The sequence below is a fragment of the Triturus cristatus genome, chromosome 12, assembly GCF_964204655.1.
Source record: "Triturus cristatus chromosome 12, aTriCri1.1, whole genome shotgun sequence".
Lineage (NCBI taxonomy): Eukaryota > Metazoa > Chordata > Amphibia > Caudata > Salamandridae > Triturus > Triturus cristatus.
In genome coordinates, this window is record NC_140595.1 from 271,556,037 (window position 1) to 271,582,767 (window position 26,731).

General features: G+C 48.8%; 1 protein-coding gene across 3 annotated transcripts in view; it reads left to right on the forward strand.

Moving 5' to 3' along the window:
• LOC146775835 (NACHT, LRR and PYD domains-containing protein 12-like) overlaps positions 1–26,731 on the forward strand; it is a 497,684-nt gene that overhangs the window by 75,604 nt on the left and 395,349 nt on the right. For all 3 annotated transcript variants that reach the window (XM_085637540.1, XM_085637541.1, XM_085637542.1), the window contains one exon: positions 18,608–18,777. In XM_085637540.1, the coding sequence (XP_085493666.1) occupies positions 18,608–18,777 (170 nt within the window). The remainder of the gene's footprint in view (positions 1–18,607; positions 18,778–26,731) is intronic.

Here is a 26,731-nt window from a genome sequence, read left to right on the forward strand (position 1 = left end):
CATTTAAAATGAAGTAGTTTATGTTGGCTGTTTATAGAGACTTCTTTCGTTACTGCGCAACATTTGGTCCACTGGTCGTCTGACATCCCTTACTCTCATTGATCATGGAGAGTGGAGCGAACGAGTCCAGCTCAATAGGAAAACCAGGCAGAGAGGCACGTAGTGCCAAACGTATACATCCCAGAACGAAGCGATCCATGAAGGTGACGTTGTGAAAGCGCTTTTCGTCTGCCACAGAGAAGACATGCCCTCCGGAGAACAAGTCTCCAGATTTAGTGATATCAAAGTTGGCCAAGGTGCGCTGCACCAATCTCTCACCTGTGATAGGCAGCCAGCGAGCATTTGGGGATAGGTAAAGCCGATGAATTTAGTGTAGATGTGCCGGTGATCCGCCTCAGTTTTTCCCAGGCCCTACTGGTGGTAGAGACTGTGTGTATGTTATTAGGGTCTCTGGGTACACCCTTGGGTAATACTGTAGATAATGTCTCAGGTAGAACGAAATTCGCCCTAAGGCGGAGAAATGGGATCCTAGCGTCAGGATGGAACCAAGCAAAGGCGTAGCTGCATTGGGCCACTAGGTAGTACAACTGTAGGTCGGGCACCCCAAACCCCCCTCTCTCATACGGAAGGGTCAGTACTTGCCAACGCACGCAAGTCTGTTTGCCCCCCCGGACCAATCTGATAAAATGCGAGCGTAATGTAAAAAACAAACTGTTCGGGAGGGGGATGTTATTAAAAAGATATAAAAATTTGGGGAGAACTACCATCTTGATTACTGCAACTCTGCCAGTGATGGATAACGGCAACCGCAGTCATCGCTCCACCTGAGCCTCGAGGGCGCTGACCGCTTGGCCATAATTGAGGCGGAGGATCTGGGATGTGTCCAGATGTATATGAGTGCCCAAATAATTAATGGAGTCAGTGCACCATTTAAGGGGGAATTCACACTCCCACTGCATAGTGCTTGAGGTTAAGGGGAAGATAACTGACTTGCGCCAATTATTGCCCAGGCCAGAATGTTGTTCAAATCTGATTATCTCCCTTATAAGTAGTTCCAAGTTGGCATAAGGCTCCCTTACATAAAGAATAGTGTCGTCCGCATAGAGCGAGACCAGGAGGGGACCAGTGTTGAATTGGAGGCCCCTCTGCAGGTGCTTCTCCTGGAAATGTCAGATTAAGGGGTCCATAGTGAGAATAAACAATAAGGGCGACAGGGGGACAGTCTTGCCGAGTGCCACGAGATAGAGAGAAGGGTCGGAAAAGCGTACCGTTCAGCCGAAGTCGCACTGTGGGGCGGCTGTACACTAATTCAGTGGTGGCAATAAATCCCTTAGGCATTCCCATGCAACGCATGACAGACACGAAGAAAGGCCACTCTAGGGAATCAAACGCTTTCTCAGTGTCCAACAAGACAGCGGCAGCTGGGACCTCAGGGTAAATCCTGTGGAGAATCGAGAAGAGCGTCCTGAGATTCAATGAAGTAGATCAATGGGGAGCAAAGCCGGTTTGAGCTGGGGAAATAATAAATTCCATGGCGAGCACCTTGGCCAAAATGTTATAGTCTAAATTTAGTAGGGATAAAGGTCTGTACGATCCACATAATGTCGGGTCTTTGCCAGGTTTGGGAGGGAGTACAATGACAGCCTCACAAAGGGTGGGGGGTAAGATTTGCCCCTCGAGGGCCTCTGCATATAACTCGATCAGTTGAGGCGCCAGTACATCCTTATATGACTTATAAAAATCTCCTGTAAAGCCATCCAGCCCAGGGGCAGAGGAGCTTCGAAGGGCCTCGATGGCACTAGTGACCTCCTCCTCTGAGATCGGCTCCGCCAAGAATTCCTGTATATTCTTCTCTAGATAGACCAAAGCAATCTTGGATAGGTATGTTTCCTGTGCAGTGGGATCGCGCCCTATGCTAGAAGTATACAGAGAGGTGAAATATTCAAGGAATTCGGTACGAATCTCTGAGGTGTCTGTGAGCCCCTGGTCTGTGGTGGATCTCAACTTAGTGATATGGGCTTTGCTGTATGGGGGTCAAAGCATCTGGGCTAGCACCCGGCCTGGCCACTCACCCTCGCCATAGCGACGAGCAGTTTGATATTTACCTAAAAAAAGTATCTCGCGATCTGCGGACTCCCTATATTCAGTGAGGAGGGCGAGCCGGCGTTTGACCGCCTCTGGATTAGAAGTGTTTGTTGTTACGCTGTCAATTTCTGCCAGGTCGCGTTCCAAACAAGAGAGTGTCGTTCTTAGAGCTTTTAGTACCCCAGCATGTTTGGCGATGCAGACACCCCTAATGTGTGCTTTAAAACCCTCCCACAGGACTGCCCAAGTGTCAACCGACCCGGTATTGATGGCAAGTATTATTCAATGGCTTTGCGTACCTCAGAGAAGAAGAGGTCATCATTGAGGGCGCAACTAGGAAAGCGCCACTGTCGTTCATACCCATCTGGTCAGGGAACTCTAAGGATAAGCACAACAGGGGAGTGGGCGGAATATGTTCTCGGGAGAGTCGTGATTGAGTGGTACCAGCAGGAGATGCCAGGGAAAACAAGCCAATAATTAATCCTAGTCCAAGTGTCATGTTGGCCAGCATAATGCGTGTATTCAGTGGTGGAAGGGTAGCGATAATTGTTCACAAAGATCTAGAAGAGCATGGCGTGCGCGTGGTTTAGTGTCAGGAGATTTAGCGGTGCCATCCAAGGTGGGGTTAAGGAGCAAATTAAAATCCCCCCCACCAGTAATAGGACAGGATCCAACTTTAAGAGTTGGGCATGCAGGGAATGAAAGAATTCCGGGGAATCAGTGTTCGGGGCCTTAAAACACACCAGAGCAATGCTATGACCCATTAGTTACCCTGCAACAATGGTGTATCTACCCTCGCTATCCTCAATGGCAGAGCGAAGACTAAAGGGCACCCCTTTGTGAATGAGAATGGCCGTGCTGCTAGCATAATTGCTGAAGTTTGAAAAATATCTGTGTGCGCCCCAGCTTGAAGCAAAACGGGCGGAGTCAGATTTGGTTAAGCGCGTTTCCTGCAAAAAAGCAATGTCGACGTTGTGGCGTAGCAGATAGTGAACAACATGTCTTCTCTTACGATTGTCATTAAGACCCCTGACATTCCAGGACAGTAAGGACAAGCTTGAGGACCCCTCAACATTACCTAGCTGGGCCATCTTATGGTCTTGGCATATAGGACAAAAACACTCAATTGCTGATAGATGTTAAATCGGACAGTGAGCGTAACAGTAAATAAACAAGAATGTCTGTATGAGAAAAGTTGTCCCCACCCAACCTCACCACGAATAAAGCGAGGCATAAACCACAACAGACAACGATACATGATATACCTAGCAACTTTTAATTGCAATGAGAAATCCCTGGAGCGGTATACCTGTGTCACTAGGAACAAAACCAAGGTGTACACCATGAGGGGTTGTAACGCCCCATCAGTCGACCAGCTATTTGTAATATTTCTCATTGATGAGTGATATTATCCCAATACAGGCATACTAACAAATGAAGAATGAACAATACGATAGATTCAACCAGTTCTGGCACTTGAAAAAAGTTCCATACTTGTATTGGAGCCGCTGCATGGAGGGGAATTCCTGGCCCCATCAGCGACTGTCTGGTTGTTGTTTTGTTTGTATGTGTGGCAGAATTCCTGCACCTTGGTTGGGGTATTGAGAATGCAGGCCCGGTCATTAACATCAACTCTCAATCTGGCAGGGTAAAGCATGCCATACTTCAAACCCAAGTTTCTGAGGGTGGCTTTGACCCCATTATACTTACGACGGGCTTCCTGTACCATGATTGTAAAGTCCAGGTAGAGAGCTAGTTTGGATCCCTGCCATGTGGTATCTCCATGTTCTCTGGCGAGGTGCAGTGCAGTGTCACGGTCTCGAAAGTTCATGATGCGTGCAATGATGGGCCTTAGAGGACACCCCGGGTTAGGCCAGGGGCCCAGAGTGTGGTGAGCCTGTTCCACCACAAAGCCAGGGATAAAGGACTCCTTCCCAAACATATCGGTAAGCAAGGTCTCAACAAAGAGGTCAAGACGGCCTGTGGTTGTGGTCTCCGGCACCCCCAAAATGCGGATGTTATTTCGCCTGCTGCGTGCCTCAAGGTCCTCATTTTTAATCGCCACCTCCTTGAGGATGCGCTCCAGCCACTATACAGAGACGAGATAAGGGAGGCAGCAAGATGGTCACTGAGCAAATCGAAGATGGGAGACGAAACCAGCTCCTTCAACTAGAGGGTGGAGTAGGGGGGATGGAGACGGGGTGCAGGGCGAGTCGCTCCTCGTAGTAGCCTGACAAGAGGAGCAATGGGTGCCCAGGAAAGCGAGCACTCTGACGAGCACGCACAAATGTAGGGGTATGGCCAGATTTAAACTGCGTCTCTGTGCAATGATGAGGCCTGTACACTGGACTGCATGGAACCGGAAGCAGGTAATATAGGGGGTTCAGGCAGTTGCGTGTAGACCGAGGCTTAGGGTTCAGATGTCTCTATTTGTTGCGAATTGGTATCCTGTGGTGTCGCCAGTCTCAGGCCCTGTGATGTAGGGAGCAGCAAGAGCATTGGGCCCACCGGCCGCAGTTCACGTACTGAGTGGACCGGAGCGACGGGGTGTCGCACGGGGGCAGCCGGGCACCGGGAGCGATGGATCTACCCCCCCCGCACAACCACATCAGCAAGCGACCGAGTGTCGCCTCCCAGGCTCATCTGCAGGCCCTGCCCCGTGGGACCTCAGGGAGAAGGCAGGAACAGGTGAAACAGCCTGGTTACCGCCAAACATGGCCGCGCCTCAGCTGAATCGGAGCGTATGTGGAGGGGGGAGCGCAAAAAGGGACCCGCGCCCGGTCCACTCGCCGCGGTAGTCGCTGTTTGTCCCAGTTGGTCACCAGTCCCTGTCCATGTTGAACCTCAAGTCAAGCTGCCTAAGAAAGTGTCCGACAATCGCCACACCCCCTGATCTTCTGAGCGCCGGGAAACCAGTTGCAGAGGCCCCAAACTGCGATCAGGTGGGATCACCATGTGCACCACTCGCGTAGCGATCCAGTGATGTCGAGCTGGAGTCAGTTAATGCTGCATATTGAGGGGATATCGCTATTGAGCTGGAAACGGCTGGTGGGGCTTCAGTGCCGCGTGGCCATCTTGGTATTCGGCTTGGCCACGCCCCCTTTTCTAAATACTCTTTAAGAGACAGACTCAGTAATGGTTAGATGTGCAATAGAAAATACAGCTAAAGTGGTACAAATATCGAGTTAGACTATTCATTTTAACGATATTTATTTGTTGTGCAGTGATAAAATTCACTGTAAAGTCTTCTGTCTCGGACTTCATCTATTTTCAGAATTTTCACCAGATTGTGAGGCGGTTACTTTTACTGGATTTGTTCAAACCGGTTCTTGCACATTATTTATCTATTATGACCAGTCCTGGAGAAAGCCATGTCCCCTGCTTTTGACAGATTCCCTTTGAGTCATATATTCCTTCAGTTTGCATCAAAGATGGTAAGAGCATACTTACCAGAAGTATATACATGAGAGCCTTGGGACCCCATGGATGTACCTTTTTTAAGGTCGCAAACAGCCCGATTCGCTGAATCAGGCTGTTTGCGAACGGAAAAAAGGCTTTCACAATCTACCAACTTCCTATTTTGCGATTTGATAATCTATTACCTAATTGCAAAATGGGTTAGCGATTCTCTATTATGAAGGGGCGTGTTTAGGGCGAAATGCAGTCAAAAAACATTCACATTTTACAACCTACTTTTTGTTTCTTTTCTCAGATTTTATATAGCACAAACATGACTCGAAGGTATCAAAACGCTTTACATGAGCTCAGTTGCATTACACAAGCACACATTCATATTATTAGGCATGGGGAGATTAAGTGATTTGCACAGAATCACAGGATGTTGAGCATGATTGCTGAGACTCGAACCCTGTTCCCCAGATTCGAGATCAATCGCCCTAGCTGTTAGACCACATCCTGTTCCTTTGAAATTGTTCGCCCTAGCCATTAGACCACATCCTCTCCTAAGGAGGATGTAACCCATTAAAATGGGAAGAGGTCCCCAAGGGATCCCTTCCCCTTTGTGAATGTATGCAAAAACTTTTTTAAGAGCAGGCAGTGGTCCCAAGGTCCACTTCGAAAATGAAAAAAAACGTTTTTTTTTTTTTCTAAACGTATCCTGTTTTCCTTTAGGGATTACTGGCAGCATTTAAAAAAAAAAAAAAGATTGCTGTATTTAAAAGCAGTCACGGACATGGTGGTCTGCTGACCCCAGCCGCCATCCCTGTGATTTTAGAGATTCCTGGGGGTCACAAATTGCGACCTACCTCATTAATATTAATGAGGTAGGTCGATTTGCGAATCGCTATATGAAACTCTTGGAGTTTCATACATTTGTAATTGCGATTACCTAATTGCGATTCGCTGAAAATCGCAATTAGGTAATCAATATTACAAATGTTGATACATGTGGCCCCTGGAGTTTCTGGTTATACTCGCTACAAAGGTGCCATTCCTCACATCGTTAATAAAGTTTCTAATGGTCGCGCAAACACAAATTCTGCCCTCTTTTCCAGCTAATGTCAGATGGAAGGCAAATGTCCCTTCGCCAAGAATGGCAGAGGGCCACACTGTCTCAGGGATTTTGTAGAGGAATATTGGCAGAACTACGAATCAGCAGGTTTGAGTGATCTTGCGTACAGAAAGATTGTATTGTAAGTCGGATCAATTTGTTGAAAATCTGATTGCCTTTGACTTGCCTGAACCTAACATGGTTACCACAGTGATGACCCGTTGTCCTTCTGGGCCTATTGCTGGATTACAAGCGGTGGCAGTAGATGGGGATGGCAAATCACTCAAGTAACACTCAAGTAACAGTTGCCCGGTTCAAGTACAGAGGCTGTGGGCACTGAAAGGGAGAAGCAGCAGCAGAGACTGCTGGACACAGACCAATAGAAGTAGTGCCAAGGGTGATGCAACCCATAATGAGAGTCAGCAGTATATAGAAGACAAGCATCTCCAGTCCAGCAGCTCAAGTCAATTGACAAAGACTGCTGCCAGAAACGTAAGGGTGAGATGTGCAAAGACCACCTCCAAACTTGAAACTCTCACTGGGGTCCACAATACGCCATGAAGTTCTACATCCTGAGTTGTTGTCACTGAAGACCTTCCGACATGTCATGTTCCACACAGTTTCAAATCGCTCACTTCATACTCACACAGTTACAGTAACACACACTATATCACACACAGCAACACACATCAGATGAAAATCCATACTCTAACACCCACAAGCTGAACTAAACACACACAGAAACACACATAAATCAGCGTATCTCTACATGCCTATTCACATACTTTCACTACACACTTTCAAACCGTAACACACAAACATTACAAACAAACAACACTGCCTCACGTGCCAAATCACACATGCACTGCCAAAAGTTTCCAGTCTTGCTTCTCGTGCACACTGTTCTGTGCATATCAAGGAAGCTTGCACTGCAGCTACACGTTTTCTAATAGTGTATTTGAATATGATAAAGTGTCCTCCACTACTGCCTACCTGTTTTGTAGATGTTCTGCATGTGTTTGTCCGTTCTTTGTGTTAGAGAAGCTTGTGTGTGAAGTTCAGTAAAAATCTTATCACTAACAAATATCAAAATAAATGGCTTCCATGTTATTGAGGAAGCCTGGTTTTAGGTGGATTCACTCTGTTATGTTTCGGTAGCAGAAACGCTATCCTGGCTAGAGTAGGCAGTGGACAGCCACTTGAATGGTGAATTAATTGCCATTGTTTTTGCAGTCTGATATGTTCATCATCACCACAGTATTTGTGTAGATATCTTTAAAGGTGACGCATAGTCTTTAACTTGTATGTCTTTTTATGTGGACTTGACTGACTCGATTGGGTTGCCATAGAGCTGCGACTCCATGTTTGTATATGATATATTGCATTATGCTCGTAGCGATAATTCACTCCGGCTTATGCTATCTGTAGCCGAGTGAGTCGTACAAAGCCTCCTGCTGGATTCACTCAGCACCCTTGGCAACCTCTCAGACACCCATTGGGCCAAAGAGGGGCGCATCACAGACCATAAACAAGGCTTGTTAAGTGTGAAAAAGGCAGTTTTATTGAAGACAGGTGCACCTTACAACAAATATCCTTGGCCTGTGCCGTACAAAACTAAACCTCACTAAATATTTTCTTCCTGCCTGAGCCCCACCCCTAAAGTTTCCCCCTTTGCAACCATTTATAAACCCCCAACTCGGTCATCCCTGCTGACCCATTAAACTTGAAACCTCTTACCACTTCCTAAGATAACTATCTAAGTAAACTTTCCTATGCTACTTCCCCTTCCTGCCTGCTCCCGTAGCGACTTTTCCCAACCAATAAACTTAAACTGTAAACAATTTAACAACTATTACCACGCAAAAACGCCACTCAGAAAAGTCTCTCCACTCAGACTTTTCTGATCCCCCAAACTAGGGTCCAGGCTGTTTCGGATACCGTCTAATGTTCAAAGCTCTGTCTAAAACCTCCTTGATCTGTATGATGTATAACTCCAAACCAAAACGCGACAAATGTACCCCATCCTCTCTGAAAAAATATATCGCAGCATACCTAAGCTCCGTATGCTCTATTCTCCCAATGCCCTCCTTGTCACAAAAGTTTCTCATGTCCCGGTTAATCTTCCTCCTGGCCTTATCTATTGCTACTGGCCACTCCGTCCCATTCCAATGCCTCTTCGGGATGAATTCCGACCAGATAACATAGCACCCTGACCATTGCTGTTTTATCTCAAACAGATCCTTCTTCATTTGTTTCAGCAGTGCCAAACCTTTATACAAAACCAGGTCATTCTCCCCAAATGAATAATCCAAACGTCAGGACAAATACTGCCTCGCACCATCCTGTTTAAGGCGGGAAACCACTTGTGCCACCGCATGCCCCCCTTTCCTTGCCAAGAACAATGGAACAAAGTATCATCCAGACCCAAATTCACACCTTTCCCTTTTGACCGCTCATAACGCTCTGCCCACTTAACAAACAAATGTCCCACAATCCATTTGGACAATTCCGCCGCAGCAGGCCCCGCCACCGCACCTGAAAAGACACATATATGAGACAAGAAAATGCACAAAACTACGCTTCTCCCTCCCCCAAGCCTCGCAGCTGAATGTATGCCTTAAAGCTGTCCGACTTCCAGCGACCCAAACGCATAATCTCGTCCTTCCCCCATCTCAGCTTCGCTGCCTCTGTTGTTGACCCTATGCGAAAAGAATGTGTCCCAAACTGTCCAGGAGCTTCCCCCAAAAATAGAAGAGCTCGCCTCATGATCCATTACAGCTGCGCCGCCGTCACCCGGCCACCTGCCTCTCTGTTGAACACTTCCCTGTCACCTGAATCCAGACCCTTGGACACTATCTTCCCCCAAAATATTGGAAATACCTGTTTATCCCTGGCAGTACCCATGCTCACCCACTTCCCAACTCCCCGCTGGTCTGTTTTGGATCGATTAAGCCGCACTGCTACCCCTTCATCACAAAGTTCCACTTCATTCCATTGCACCCCCTGTGCCCCATTTCCACCCAGCAATTCAGAGACCTGAAAAGCCCCGAAATACATCCAAGACATTAGGGCGGAACCTTCCGGGAGGTGACTGCCCAATTCTCCCGCCGAGGGCGTATAGCCCCACCTTAGTTTGCCTATGAACGCTATGCCCGACAACTTGCCTACTATAGTGACCTTTGATAAACCCCTGTCAATCATGGACAGTATAAACTGCACTACCTCCTCCTCCCTTGCCTATTGCTCCGATCTTCGCTGTGCCCCACCCTCCAAAAATTCCTTCCAAGCCTGTTCATATGCCCTCTGTGTGGATGCGGCCAGTGACCCTAATACCAGCTGGAAAACCCTTTGTCTCCTACGTGCCACATTCCTGCTGGAACCGGTGTCCTGCCTCTGTCCGCCTCTGTTACTAGACCATGGAACCTCTGCCACTGCGAACGAGACAAAGCGTCCACAATGTCATTGTCCACGCCCGGCACATGCTTGGCTTGAAACAAGATATCGTGTTCCAAACAGCTCAGCACAAAAACCCGTAACAACTTCAGCACCTGGGCCTCCCTCGCTGACTGCCTGTTCACCTCCTGCACCACTGACATGTTGTCGACCTTAAAAATCACCTTCTTTTGGGCCAAGTCCCGTGCCCATACTGTCACTGCCACCACTAGTGGCAAGAGTTCCAAAAAAGAAATGCTCCTCCCCATTCTTCTAATGTTGAGGCCACTCTTCTGCGCACCACCTCCCTTGCCAGTAGAGACCAAAACCTCCCGCGCGGCGTCCTAGTAGATCGTGACATCCCACTCCCATTCCTCCGGCGGCGCCATTGGGAATGCCGTTAAATTCTGCCAGAAATGTGCGCCACATGCGCAAGTCTTCTTTAGTTCTGGCTGAGAGCCGCATGTGGTGATGCGGCATTGTCAAACCTTCTAGGGACATCCCCAATCTCCAGCAGAAAAACTGTCCTACCCTTACCACCCTACACGCAAAATTCAGATGTCCTAGCAATACCTGCTCCTCCCTGACCGTCACCTTCTTTTTGGCCAGTAAACCATCGATCAGCAGCAACATGTGCAGTTTTTTGTCCATCGGAAGGCGTGCCTCCATTGCCCCTGAATCTAATTCGATGCCAAGAAATGACAACACCGTATTGGGACCGTGCGTCTTCTCTTGTGCCAGGGGTACTCCCAAGTAACCCATGAGCTCTTTAAAACTTGTCAGCTGCTGCTGACCGTCCACAGAACCAGGCTGGCCAACCAGGAAGAAGTCGTCCAGGTAGTGTGTCACCGTCTCTTTACCAGTGTGCCATGAGAAAACCCATTGCAAAAATGAACTAAAGCGCTCAAATAATGCGCAAGATATGGAACATCCAATTGACAGTGCCTTGTCAACAAGATGGAACCCTCAAACTGTATGCCTAGCAACTGGTAATCATCAGGGTGTACTGGCAGTAAGCGAAACGCCGATTTAATGTCGCATTTTGCCATGAGGGCACCTGGCCATACCTCGGCAACCAATTCTCGTGCCACTTTCACCAAAGAATAGGACACAGACGTCAAGTTGACTGCTATGAAGTCATTTCCCGATGTCCCCTCCGGCCAGGAGAGGTGTTGGATCAGCCTGTATTGCCCTGGTCTTTCTTTGGCACCACCCCAATCGGGGAAATGATCAGGTCTCTAATTGGGCTAACCGTGAAAGGGCCTATCATGCGTCCTTCCTGTATTGCCTTGAACAATTTGGTGTGCACCACTGCCCCGTGTGTCTTCGCAGATTTCAGATTCTCCACCCAATTGGCAACCCGAGGCCCTTCATACCCTAGCCGGAAACCTTAAAATTGCGTCTCAAAAGCTCTGCGTCTTCTTTCTGTGGATAAGACGCCAACCACTGTTCCAAGCGACCCTGCCTAATGGGTGTATGAGCCTTTTCCCATAGTCCCTTGTGCTCCTCTGCCACCCCTACCCCCCGCGGGATGCTGTGTGCCCTGGTTGGGCTGCTGACCCTGCCCGCTGAACCCCGGTCCGTAGCATTGCACCAATGGGTGTCTGCCTGAGCACTTGCAATACTGTCGAGCACATGTGCCTTTATTAAAATCAAAGCATGCTCCCTGTGTACACCTGGTGCCGCTTGCTGTGTACCCCACCCCCCCCTGGGTGGGGCGGTTCTGAAAGGGGCAGGAAACCAGGGGAGGCCCGCTGGCCGTGTATATCGTCTTCCCAAACTTCACTGCTCCCATTGTTTGCTGGTATAAGTCTGTATCTATCGCCCCCCACAGAACACGCCAGGGCTGTCCTTTGTCTCTGGATTTTATTTTCATTATTTAGAGAACCCCTGGCTTGTGCCCTTCGACAAGACTATATTATTCAAGCCCCTGTAGTGGAATCAGCGAAGCTGAAGTTATTCGCTGATGATATGGCTCTGTACTTGGTGGCGGATAAACTAATAGCTTGCATGTTTTTTCCCAAAATTAGTGAATACACGGAAATAAGAGGCTGTAAGATCATCCACTCAAAATCAGAGTCTAAACTCTTCAATTGCTCCCCAGAGTTATTACCAGTATTAATGCAGGCGCATTTCTCTTCAACTTCATTAATAAGATATCTAGGAATTTGTGACTTCTAAGTTAGAGGATCTATTTTAAAGTTAATTTTAAGACATTATATAAGGTGCTTATCTCCTGAATCAATGACAGAATCTCCCTCTATGAATTATGGGTCGGATGACTCTTGTTAAAATGTGTATCCTTCCGTTACTCCTATTCGTGAATATTATGATAAAGATTCTGCAGTTCGTTTTAGGTCTCGCCTAACGAAAGCAGCACATGCGCTACTCTCGCTATTGCGAGTACCTTTTGGAATCGATTCTCCGAAAGCCTTACATGCATGCGCAGTGATGGACAAAGATGGCCTCTCTCGCCATTTGTCCAAACCTAACAGCATGCGCGTGCATGTAAGGACAGTGGACAGCCCGCCGCCATCTTGTTGAACAGGCGTGCTTTCACTTTAAACGCAGTTTAAAGTGAAAGCACGCCGCCATTCTTGCCAGCCCGGCCGACCTCCCTTGTTTTCTTGTTTCTCATGAAGTTAGTACAAGGACAGCTGTTTAGCTCTACACAAAATCAGGATGTAACATCACGCAGAAAAAAAAGTGCTAAGAGAGCAGGCAGTTTCTTTCTTCATTGGAAACCCAAGGAAGGCACCCTTTCAGGGGCTGGTCACTGCGGAACACAGGAGCCTGGCACAAGGGGGCTCTTAAATCCAGGTCCTGGTTTCAAATCGCGACGAGGGCCAGTCTGAAAGTCACTAATCTCCGAGGAAGGTAAGTGTGAACGTTTTTCACTGCCAACTTCTTAGAGGTCCCTGGCAGGGGGCACCTTCCCATGTGCCACCTCGGCGGCAGGTCTAACAGCAACCGATGCTCTGCTACACAAGTAAAATTACATTTGTGAAAAGCACACGGCTGTGAGGCACTCTTTCCGAGCTGCCACAGCAGCGACGCACTAGCAGGGCGAGGCGCATTATCTCAAGTTCAGCTGTGAGGTGTGCCCTGGGCTGGGAGGGGCATCTCTGTGGTGTACGTGGGGCTGCCATGGGAGAGGCAGCTGCCACAGCGCAAGGCCGGTGAGGGGCGGCTGTATGTGGGGGTGGGGCTAAGAAGGGGGTGTGGGGGGAGTTGTGCTTGTGTGTTGTTACTGAGTCGTATCACGGGCTGCCTGGAAGAAGCCGAGCATGTGTAAATATTCAGACGCCCTGTGCTTCCAGTGTAACGTGATCCTGTCATTCTGCTGATGGAAATGTCTAGTGACTGATGCAGGGCCCCTCCCGACTCCCCCGAGGCACGCGACAAGGCGAGGTTTCAACCCTGTCATTATACACCAGTCTTCGAGGGGGCTGACATCTAATGTCATGCTGTGTGCTGTTTAACTCACTCATGTATATGTAATGGTGATGTGTGAATAGTTCTGCTGTGTCACTCTACAAGCACACATTACTGATTATTTCATAAGCTTCTCATCCCGCTATATGCGGTTGTGAGGACACGTGCACGTAGATGCCAATGTCTGTAAAAGAATTTAAGTCTGGCATTTTCTTACAATACAGCCAAACAGTTGAATGCCTAAATGGGTTTTGGGAGGATCCGATTGTAAACTTCTCAACACTTAATTGAATGAGTAAGAATCCTCTTGTGTTTTTAGAATGGTTTATTTATTCTTGATAAAATCAAATGTAGATTTTCATTGACTCTTTATATATGTATACAGTCCTAATGAACCAACACGTGTTTCGCTTTGGCCAGACAAGGCATCAGACTTTTTCTGTACATTCTAGGGCATAGCCAATAGGTCTCGCCTTTGGGACCTTATAAGTATTTAGTTATGCAGCACAATATCCTTGGTGCAACAACATCAAGTGTTGCATGGCTAAACACTTATACGGTCCCAAAGATGAGACCTATTGGCTATGCCAATGCTTGTTTGATATAGTAAATATCGAAATTAGAAATTTTCTATGGCGGGGAAAAAGCCCAGACTTGAAATGCAAGCCTTACAGCTAGATTCGGAAGAAGGTGGCTTAGTTCTTCCTAATATAAAAATCTACTATCAGGTGTCCCTACTCGATTGGTTATCTAAATCTTCCTCTGAAAGCTTTAATGAAGCAAATTTTTATCTAAAGCGTCTGCTAAAGGATTTAGAGATAGGGCTCTCCCCCTTCTTAAAAATCCCCAGGCTACCCAAAAAATCTAGGTACAAGATTCCCTGAGTCTTTGTAGATCGATTCAGTAATATCTGGGAAGAATATCAGATTTCTTGGTTTCATTCGCAGCTGAAATTGTCAGATTGTATTCCTTTGGGTTTATGCTTCTCTACCCATACCTGTACCTGGTGGTCACGTTTGGGATTTTGTAGGCTGCTAGATTTTTTCCACAATGGGGAGCCTGTACAATGGCCGAGATTGGTGAATCTAAATGTTAATCTCAACGCTTCTCTCTTCTTCATTTTTTCCCAAATCAAGTACTCCTGTTCGGGGTACGTAATGGGAAATGAGATAGTAGCAGAGAATCTTGGGAAGACTTACATTATCTCTAGAACATAGGGAATGGGAAATTGGTATAGATTACTTCATCCAAAGAATAGCAAGCCCTTAATTTCAGACCTTGTGTGTCGGATAGAAGCTTCTCCAGGAAGTGGCTTAAATATCTTCCAGTGGCTGTTTTATAATCTAGTTAACTATAAGGCTGTTAGAGTGACTAATCCGAAAAGAATGCTATTTGTTTTCTAAATGGATGTTATACTATATCCCAGCAAAACTCAAAACATTTATTATGGGGTAGAATCCACTTGTTTTAGGTGCAGTCATGCTAATGGCGATTGGCTTCATGTATTGTTTACATGTACTCTTTAGTTAACCCCTTCAGCGCTGCGGGAATTCCCCCGCGGTGCTGAAGGGTTCGAGCGCGGGCGGGGCTATGACGGAACGGTTCCGTCATGAGCACAGCGCAACCGATGCTCATGACGGAACCGTTCCGTCATGGGCATGGAAGGGGTTAAATTCTGGCAGGTTTTTTTTTTTTTAAATCAGCCAAAAACTGCAATTTAATCTCTCACCTGATGCGTATGCTGTTTTATTTGGCATCACCACATCCACAGTCGAAATGACCATTGGGGAACGTGGCCTGGTTTTTTTTTTTTTTTTTTTTTTTTTTTTTTTTGAAAACCTTTATTGACAGTTCAATAAGAACAAGTATGGGCCTACAACCCCCCGGGGCCGGCCGCTAAGCAATCAGAGCAATAACGACAAGTATAAACACAGGCAGCACTTCAGGGAGCAAAATCGTACTACTAATACTGTAAACAGTGTAAGTAGGGCACCAGGAGAAAAAGGTTTTCATTTTATGATGAAACAAGGCAGAAGGATCAGGTGACAAGCAATTTTAAAACAACGATCACGGATATGCAGAGTAGTGAACGTTAGCGATGTACAGCAATCTATTCGGTCAATGGCGCAAACACAAGAACATCAGGATGGAGAAAAACATAGTCTACAGCTGCGCCCACAGTCCCCTGCCAGAACTCCCCAAGAACACCCCGGAAGTTGTGAACACATGGAACAGCAACGAGGCATAGCAAAAGGAGGTGTATCACGCTGATCCCAGAAAAAGAAAGACAAAAAGAATCAGAGAAGAAAAAGGAGGCCATGGAAAAAGATGAAGGAATACAGAGTCCCCTCCCCCAACCCCCCACCCTGCACCTCTGCAGATGAGTACGGCCCCCCCCCCCAGCAGTGTGCCTGTCGCCCTGGAAGCAGACCCGAAATGTAGGAGAATAGGGAAAAAGAAGTAGGAAAGGACCCCCACCAGACGGGGGGGTAGAGAAAGTGTTTATAAACTGGAGGAGGGCCTTCATAACAGACCCCCGGCTTCTCCCTCCCGCACGGTAAGGTTCCCCTAAAGTGAACAAGGAACAGCACAAAAACAATCTTCTCAAACCACAATGGGGAGCATTATGCGTCTATTGTGCCTGTAGCCATGTCAGGAGAGCACACCACCCCAAGCCCGCCCGTCCACTAGGCGACCACCCCCGAGGGGCCAGCCTCATCCCTGACCACTCAGTGGAATTCTGCCCATGCCAACCCCTCGACCCAGCACCATACCCAATGTTCCTAGGCAGAGGAATGTCCAACAACGACAGAGAAGCGACGCACACAGGTGGGGTGGAAGTCTCTGAGCATCAACACAGTCCGCCGCGTGAGGAAACAGGCTTCCAAGTGCTGCCCTAGGATCTGCACTGCACGCAAGGTTCAGGCAGGCAGAAGCAGCCAAAAGAGACATTAGTTGCTGGAGTTGTCTCTGGGTCGCAGGAGGGCATGCTCGGGATGAGGCCACCACATCCCACTCAGGTCCAACGCCTCCGGGACAGCTCAGGCCCTCAGAAGATCGAACACACTGTAGCATACTGGCCGGGGCGTCCAGTCGTGTACTAACCTCAGGGGGGGCCACCACAGCGTACTCCTGCGCGCAGTGTGGGTAGACTCTGTGTTCGTGCGGACAGGCGGGCCGCCACTGCCCCAACTCCGACGCCACACCATCGAGCTTACTCCCCAAGATCACGAAACCATGAACCAAGGAGGAGTGAAGAGTACCAAGAGCCTCGAGGAGGTCGCCGTACCCCAGCTCAGCTCTCTGTGATCTCGCCGCCACACTCCCAAAAATCGTACGCTCACAGGCCCGCTGCGGCCCAGCAGACAGGATGGTAGGCTTCATCGACCCAAGATGGCCGCCAAGTATGCCCGACCCTCACCGGGGCCGGGACCCCAGGGCAAGCGTTGCGATGTCCCCGTCACGGGTGACCGGGTTCCGGGGGCAGGCAAAAACTATCCGTGGTCACGGGCAACAGTCGTCCCCACCACGGACCAGCTCCCGTAGAAATCCGGGGGCGGCCCGCAATGATCGGGGCAGGATACGGACGGCGGCCGGGCAGCTCACCAGCAAGGCAGGGGCAGTCACCGGAGGATCTAAGATTTGCACCCCCGGTCATGCACTCGGTCAGCTACACTGGGCAGTAGAAGTGACCACGCCGAAATGTAGGCCGAGTTTGGCACCGCTCCGGTGGGCCGACTCCACCCAGTCACCACCGGCCGCTGTTGTCGCACTGCCACCCGGCCACGGCGTCCACTCGATGTCCCGGCCCCAGGGCCGCACAGGCCGCAAAGTTCAGATGCAGTTTTCTCCGGCGATAGCACGGCTAGAAACCTCGGAGTCACACAGTCGGGAGCCCCTCTCCTTCAGAAACACGACCACGTAGCACAAGTTGAGGATCTCAGGCAGGATATCCGTGCGGGATGCGGAGGCTCACGGAGCCGGGGGTCTACGCTGCCGTCCCGGTCGCCATCTTGGCTCCTCCCCCCCGTGGCCTGGTTTTTATTTCCATTCTAGTAGCAAGATCACTGGTACTCACAAATTGAAAGTCTGATATAATTCCCTCAGTTTCCCAATGGAGCCAAAAAATGCAAAGAGGTTACACATATGAAGTTATTTATGCAAAAAGATTGGACTCTACAGTCAAAGAGAGTAGAATATGGAAACATTGGGAATCTAGTCAGTAAATTCTGGATAGTTTTTGGATAAAACTGTGCTACGATTAGCAGGTATGAAATGTATGAGTTAAAATGTTTGATTTATGTTTGAGATACAAATCATGTTATCTATTTTTTATGCTTCTGCACTTAAGAAATATATAATGATGTCAAGTGATTGGGATTCGAAAAGAAGAACCAGTGGGAAAATAAAATGTGGAGAGAGAGAGAAACTTTTTTCCGATAGTGCCTTAGATACAAAAAGGGGCCCATAGATATAACAATGAGCTTACGATTGATCTATTTTGACTGTTGGTTATTGAAACAATAAATTGTATTTATATTATTTGTATTCCTTTTGCGCTGCTACATCGCTGAAAAAATATAACTAAAAAAAGATATTGCATTATGCCGATTTTATTTATAGAGCTACACATACTTGTTAACTGGGGGTATCAAAACACACCACATAACAATATATGACCATCGTAACAAAGAATACATACTCCTAAGATAACCCAGACCTATTGGATTTGCCAATGTGTATAGTGAGTTGTGGTAAAAGAATGATATTTATGGTTCCCAAGAGCTGTGGCAGTTGCCTGCCGGCTATTATTCCAGTAAAGCTCTCTATAGCAGTGTGGGCTTCCAAATTTCCACCAATCCCAAGTCGATACATTCTTGCTTGATGTGTACCCCAGAGTGACTGTTTGTAAATCGCATGTTGACTGTTCTAGCTTGGGTGGCACCTTCTCAGGCAGTAGCTATTCTAGGGCAAGGATCCCAGACATTTGCTGAGTTGGGCAGTAGCTGCGTCTTGATGTTGGTGTAGGATTGAGATGGAGGTTACGCTGTTCGAGACCCGTAAACTAACAAGTTTTGACCGCTCATGTTTATTTTATGCATATGCTGAAGTGGCTACCAGTAATAAGCATTCTTTCACTTTCAGGTGAAATAAGTAACTTCAAGAGGAAGTTGGAGGAGTATACCGATGGGGAGCTGAAAAGGCTTTGCAAGTATTTTCAGGAGGACATAAGCTACGTCATTGCAAATCTGGATTTTCACAGTATACTCCATGAATTCTGCTTCAGAGGAGCACTTTCTCCAGACAAGGCAACGGTAGTCACTTTTTGAATTTGTTCTGCTTTGTGGATTCTGTATAGCAATGTCAAGGATCATTTAAATAAATGGTATGGTGCACTTCGCAAGAACAAATAATCAAGATTCACTTATCCAAGAGCATACAGTGCAATTTTTTTTTATTTTTGAACGGATTAGCACCCTCATTGTAATATTTGGCTGAGCCAAATAGAAGTCTTAGGGGTATATTCACAAGAACGTGTGATAACAACCGCAAGAGTAGCGTAACGCAACTTTCAATATCGCAGCCTATCGCGTGAAAATAACCCTGTGACAACGTGGGATTCACAACAAGGCGGTAGCATGCGATAGTCACCAGATAACGCGCCAAATGTCCACGTCAAAATCAATGCCATGCCGCAGAAATGCGATAAGCGAACGCAAAAAAAATGCTATGAGACCAAACGCGGTCCTAAAAGTAGCAAAAATCAGCCACAGGCCTGCAAATCCCACGCGTCTGGCAAAACAATCCACCATAAAAACCACAGAAAAAATACACCAAAAACAATCCAAAGTGTGTAGCAACATGGATGCACCCTGACACAGCGCAGGGGCCATCCCGACCCCCACAATCTCCACAGACTACCAGCAAGGAACAACGGGGCCGGGGGAAGGCCAAGGAGAAGAGGGAGAGGAAGACAGGGTGCAGACCGCAGGAAAACATGACCAGCGTCACGGAGGTGACAGAACACTACCAGCAACTGACCCACAAGCAGACCACCTGGATTGCAGGCGGACTGCCAAGGAGGCCAATCCAGGAGGCCAATAGGCACCGGCATGACGTGACTACCTAAACCAGGCACAAACCCGCTGCCAAAAGGAAGGCAGCAACGGCAACAGGAGGTGGTAGCCCAGTGCCAGCGGAGGAGCTGAAGGAAACCCAGGCCACAGTCATCAGTGTGGAGACGGTGCAAGGAGTAGGGAGTACGGACACAGCTCGAGAGGATCTAACACAACATCAACAGGGACTGGGGGGATGGGGGGAGTGGGCACAATGGTATACATGTCCAACGAAGTGTAGCACACTGCACACCCACAATCGCCCAGGTCCATGGGCCCCATCCCCTTGGCACACTGCAGCACACACACATAGCACGAACAGCACACCCACATTGACGACAACGAGGAACAACACGCATAGCCGACACTGCAGAACAGAGGACACAACTGGCTCCGTACATGCACAGAAATACGCCTACTCCATCTGACCGACCCGGAAACTGAAATGGAAATGTACGCGTATGACATCACATCCGTCATGTAGACCAAATGTACACTGTCCCGCAGAAGAATCCAGCAACCCCCAAACAGTCACAATGTACATTGCCATACAGTCTGCATGCAAACCTGCACAATGCGCCAACATACATGTCAACGCAAAGTCAATGCGCACCTCCCCTTCACATCGCAGAGGGGCACACAACACCTTCAGCAGAGCACAGAATACTACACATCAGTGATGCCAGAGAGGACCACCACACCGTCGACACCAACGCCCTACAACAGCACATGGATATCCCACGCAACCCCACACCAGGAGACGGACAGCCAAGCTACCCAGAGGAGAACACCCAGCCTGAAACAGACCACACAGCAGGAAGCACCCGCACACAGCTGGCCCACGACACTTCACCCTCCCTCACATTGCACCCCAATGCCATGTGCCTGCACACCAAAAGGAGGTGGCCCAACAGGTGTGGGTGGGGGCCGAACCCATGGAATGTGAACCAGGACACATACGAAGGTGTCTATCACCCTTCAGGGGCCACCAACACCCCACTAAGGAGACCCAAACTGCCATAGAGACACATGCAGTTGCACATTCACAGTACAGAACCACGGGCATGGGTGCTCAAATGTCAGTCACATACTCATGTTGGCTCTGCGTACGACGGCCCTGGCCACTCCCCTTACAAATTGAGTGGGTGACGACAAAGCTACATGTCCAAGATCCAACCCGCTGCCTGCGGTGACACGTCTGCATCCGATGTACACAGCACAATGTAATGGCATAGGGCCCAGGGCCCTCATGCATACAACAAGACCACAGGGACACACCTAGATATCATGTTGAACTGGCTACGGGCACGTGCGCCCGGCCCCTTTATTGGCAGGGCCACATGTACTGTGACGCCTGTTCTGGATGTGTGTGGGGTGAGTGTAAGCCAGCCCGCACGGAGTGCTTGGTGCTGGCAACAACTTGAACAATGGACACCAGTGCAATGGAAACAGAAAACACCAGCATAACAGTCAACTGCAGAGCAACATAGTGAGCCGGAGCAAGGACAGAGGTCACCCAATATTCAGTCAGGAGGTTCCGTGAGTTGCAGTGCCCTGAGGAACGGGCACCAGAGATGAGCGCGCTCATGTGAAGAAATTGCAACAACTTTGTCCCTTCAGGCCTGATGCAGATGCAGTGGAGTGTGTATCAACTTCCTCATTAACGTCCCAGGTCTCCCACACTGCCTGAGGTGACAGTTGCGTCCGCAGTCCACAGCGCAATTCCCAGTAATAGATCAGGGTGTGTAGCTTGACTTCCACCTCCAGTCTGCATTCCTGCCTTGGGGTTGTTGCTTCCTGCCTTCCCATTCTCTGTGCCTTCTCCCGTCCGCACACTTGACACATCGCCCTCATCATAGTCCCATGTCTTCCCGGCTGCATGAGGCAATATTGTTGTGTGCGCTGTCCACAGCACAGTACTCAATCAGAACAGGTCCATGAGTTGTGGTGCACAGAGTTAGTGGCCCTGGATGCAGTGCGGCCGACACAGCGCCACAGGACATTGACTTACGGTGCAGTGTGATGGGGACACATGAGCTGAGCGGAACCTCGTCGATGTCCAAGCTGAATGACGCAGAGTGTTTCAGGGGACAGTGGAAGGTGTTCTTCTAGGGCCTGATGCAGAGGGCAGAACCAAGCAGACACAGGCAACATGTAGGAGATGAATGCTATGGACACCTACTTGACAGCAAATCAGTATAGGCTACATGATGATGATGACAACACCCAGGCCATAGTCTCACACGCCACCAAAGTTCTAACAGGGAGTGTACATGGATCATGGGGCACAGAGTCAGTGGCACCAGTGCTGAAAGGGGATGCAGTCTGTGATGATGCATGTACAATGATATAGAATGTGCCATAAATAAATCCTGTCTCAGTTCCACATGTGTGACCTACTTGTCCGCAGTGCAGTCCAGAGCCATGGCTCAGCAGGGGCCCACAGCCATGTGTCATATTCTCGCGATGCACAGAGTTAGTGACACCAGGGCAGTTGTTGGTAGTGTTCGATCACCTCCGTAACGATGATCCTATTTCCTCTGGACTGCAACGCGTCATCCTCTTACGCCTCGCCTTGCGTGCGATGACATGTATTCACCCTTTGAATAATCGATGTCCAGTTCCAATTCTGTGACCTACTGGTGCGCAGCGTAGGCTGAGGGCAGTTGTCCGGGTATGCCCACTGACATGTGTGGTTGTAATGCTATGCACAGATTTGTTGGCACCACATCGAAGTGAGTTTAGTGACTTGTCCTATGCCTTAAATGGCGTTCACTGCCATGGTGTAATCAAGACTCAGTAACTAATGTGTGACCTACTGGACCGCAGTGTAGGCCGGAGGCATCAGTCAGCACGGGCCATTCACCGAGTGTTGCCGGCATAGTTTGTATGGCCCCACCGGCCTGCGTAGTTCAGGTTCAGTGGCACCACGTGTCGCAGGCTGGTGCTAAACCAGGTTAGTGATACCACGTGTCGCAGGCTGGCATTGAACAGTGTTAGTGGCACCATGTGTCGCAAGCTGGAGTTGAACAGGGTTAGTGGCACCAAGTGTTGCAGGCTAGCATTGAACAGGGTTAGTGGCACCATGTGTCGCAGGCTAGCATTGAGCAGGGTTAGTGGCACCATGTGTCGCAGGCTGGCGTTGAACCGGGTTAGTGGCACCATGTGTCGCAAATAGTCCATATGGAACTATGCCTCACTGATCGGGGTGGGTCTGGTGCTGTGGCCACTGGCCCGGAATTGGGGTCACTGCCATTCATGGATCTGGACACATTTTCACACATGTGACCAACTGGGCCGAAGAGTGGTCCGAAGGCGGCAGTAGAGTACGTCAACGAGAAAGGACTAAAGCGGGTCTGTGTCGTGGAAGCCGTGATGGTCTGAGGAGGCTGCCAAGGTCGCAGCCCTCTGGCTTGGAGCTTGCACCGGCACGTGGTGGGCCCTCCTTGACACACGCCGGTGTCGGCAGGTGATCAGCGTGGCCTGTCTGCACAGGCGGCAGGCCTGACGGGTTTGGGGTCTGGCAGGCGCACGGCATCGCAGGCAACTCCGCTCAAGAGGATGGCATTGTTCTCGTGGCAGGGAGAGAGGCACCGCCCTGGCAGAAACGTGCTTTCTGAAGCGTAACAGGCAACATTTCCGCAATGTCCCCCACTGGCTGGGGTGAAATGGTTGCGTCCACTGCCCACTAGACTCCATACACCAGAGGTGTGTGTTGCCATGGATATGGGTGTGTTCTGCATACTGCGGTCTGTCCAGCGCATCTCCGCCATTCTTGGTATTGCGTACTTTCCCAATCATGGTTCTCCTGCATCCTTCACACATGCCTGGTTGCCACCTCTCCCCACATTCGAATGTTGTGTGGCTGAGGTGCCATGCCGTTGATGGCTCCTGTCCATGGCTTGGCCAGGTAACCTGTGAGTTGTTCTGTCATGTCTGGTGGGTGGTCATGTTGTTGTGCATGTTGGTAGTGATTTTGTGACATGTGCATTGCCAGAGTTGTGAGTTGCATGGTTGTGGACTTGAGGTGAGTGGGGTGTCCATTTGAAAGTTGCCATGGAGTTGTGCATTTCCATTGTTCCCATCCTGGGTAGGCTGGTTGATGATGGACTGCCGGAGGGTGAAGGACTCATGCACACTGGCTGTGTTTTTCGAGGCGACATTGTTGGAGGTTGCACGGTGTTCTGATGTTGCCTGCACATTGATGTGAGTTGTGTGCTTCCTGTTGCGGTGATTGTGTGCTGTGTCACCAGGGGGCACAGGTATGACATGTGTGCTGTGGATTGCCCCCAACATGTGCGTGCATCCTGCTGGTTTTGTATGGTCCTTGCTTGGTCTCCAGCGGATCCTGTGCATTGTGTTGGACATATGGGGACTGGGGTACCAGGGTGATGGTGATGTCCAGGACAGGTGTGGTGGACTTGGATGTGGCTGGCTGTGAAACTCCTCCGATTCTGGCGGATGTTGTTTGGGGGTGCCAGGGTCCAACAGGTGCAGCCAATCCAGCAGCTTGGTGTGGAGTGGGATGTTGGTTGTCCGCTATGTTGGTGCTGTAGGCCTGTTAGGCGATGATGGTCAGGATGCGTAGGATGGTTGTCCCTTTCAGCCTGTAGTGCACGGTGACATTATCAGATGTTGTGTCTGTGAGTTTCCTGGGGGTCCGCTGTCTTTGTCTGCACTGCCTCTGTGGTTGTCCAGGGGGGGTTCCGGGTGTGGGTTGTGGTCCTGGGGTGGTATCGGTGGGTGTTGTGGCCCTCTTGGGTGTCTGGGCCGCATGATGGGTGGCTCCTTGACATCTGTTGCACTTCCGATCTGGCCCTGGGCTGTGCTCCCTTTTGTGGTGTTGGCTGCCGTCCGACTTAACACCAGGTCAGAGCAGGTGTAGATTTCGTTAACGTGCCTTAGCGCCTGTTTTGTGTTTTTATCGCCGATCTGTCTGGTCGTTGAGAATGTTGAGGTGTGGTGTGGTTTCGGGTTTTTGGCACAGGAACGCCCACTCTGCATCTCTTTAGCAATAGTTGCGGGGGTCTTCTGTGGTAATGTTTTTTGCGGCTGCTATCGCGAGTAAACTGGTGCTGTGGGCTGTTAGCACCAGCTTGTGAATGGGGAGGTACATTTATCACGACTTTGGCTGCGATAAAGTGCCATTAATTCGGCGATAGCTCCTTATGAATATGCCCCTTAGAATTTGTACGTTGTTCATATGCATTCTTTCCCTTCAAATCTGAAGTAGTCATAGGAAGCAGACTGGGGGAGTTGTTTGATTTCCTGTCTGCAGGGAAGAGAAAGGGGTAGTTTATCCTAATAGTTTTATTGTCCACCGTATGAATGACAGTTAAAGCTGTTGATTTCTCTTCTCTCTACAGTTGTGTCCATGCTTTCGTCTTAGGGTATCACTGCAAGGTGAGAAATTAGTGGCAATTTCCACTCTCCACACATCGCTTTAACTGCTCTTGAAACACACGGCAGAGTGTAATAAATCCTAAACACATTTTGTTCATAATTATAGGTCTGGCCTCCAGAGTGCTTTAACTCTTTTTCCAGAACTCTGTAGCACAAAATCATAAATTAATATGTATATATACATACATAGATTGACTTTTGGTCAGCCCTCTTCCTCCATTGATCTGTTCAACTGTCATTAGAATTTTGATTCGTCCTACCACAGCATACAGCATGAGGCAGGTGGTTAGTCCACTTCAGCCACTGTCTTTTGCTTTGTAGTACTGTGAGTGTCAGCATTTTGTTTGATCATGTGTACTTCTGCCTAAACAAAAGTGCACTATAGTGCCAGTGTTGTGGGACAATACTTTTTTCTTAAACTCTTGTTATTGTTTTATTTATTTATCCAAGGTAATTAAAATTGCACGTGATCCAACCATCTGTATATGGATTTACACAATCCTCGGTATCACAAGCTGTGAAATAATACTTGACTTTGCCAATTACCTTATTCTGTTCATTCTTTAACCCTTTGTACTTTTGGGCATTCTTTTATCCTCCAGTTACAGAATTTGATGTAAAATGTATCTTTTCTTTGGGCAAATAAATATCATGCATTACTGTTTTTCTATTGCTTTTTAGGTCTCGTCTGGCGAAAGCAGCGCATGCGCTGCTCTCGCAAGAGAGGACCTTTTGAAATCGATTCTCTCAAAGCCTTACATGCCCGCGCAGGGATGGACAAAGATGGCTGATCTCGCCATTTGTCCAAACCTAACAGCATGCGCTTGCATGTAAGGACAGTGGACACTCCGCCGCCATCTTTTTAAACACGTGTGCTTTCACTTTAAACGGAGTTTAAAGTGAAAGCACGCAGCAGTGGCTGCTGGTTCCCCTGTGTACACTGTGCAGGCTGCTGGTCCCCCCGTTTAAAAATCTTGGTTCTGGCGTCTAATGTCTGCAATGGAAATGTATTTTCCCGAACACTTGTACTTGCCTTGTGTGCACAATGTGCGCACAGCTCGCCGAAAGTTACATTTATGAAAGTGGCACTGTGAAGGGACGGTCATGAGCTTCTCTCTTAAGAATACGTTAACTCATATGTGTCTTTAATTTGGGTTTGCATGATTTAAAACGCACAGAGAAGGCAGCGCTCTGACTGGTGTATGCTGGCAGTGGGGAGAGGGAGTGTGATTCGAGCTGTGCCCTCTTCCCTTTGCAGAGTGCTGTCATACATAAGCATTGGTACACTCACCTCTGTCACGTATTTCACCGGGCCTGTTTTTATCTCACTGTCTCGCCTCGCTCCGTGCCTGTGATACGGGCCGCGAGCCGTCCCTGCCGTCACTCACTATAGTTTCAGTAGCATCTGTATCTGAGCGCACCATAAATCTCCTTAAACGTTCAAACCATGCAGGGGATCCCCGAGGATTGAATTACGCACCAAGGGAGGCTTAGCCTGGGTCATTGTTGTAAAATATATTTTATTGAAGTGCAGATATGTTCCGAGACATTTCTCTGCGTGAATCGGACCGTTCGCCCCTTTCTACCACAATTATGCTCATAGTGGCCCGTCCGGAAAGGTGAAGGCCCAGCATAGCCGAAGGAGCAGCGCACTTATGAAGGACCTATGGTTCTGCCCTTCATGAGGGTGCTTTGTCTCTAGTGGCCACGGTGAGGCGCTATGGGTCAGAGAGTGGCAATGCCTCTGGGA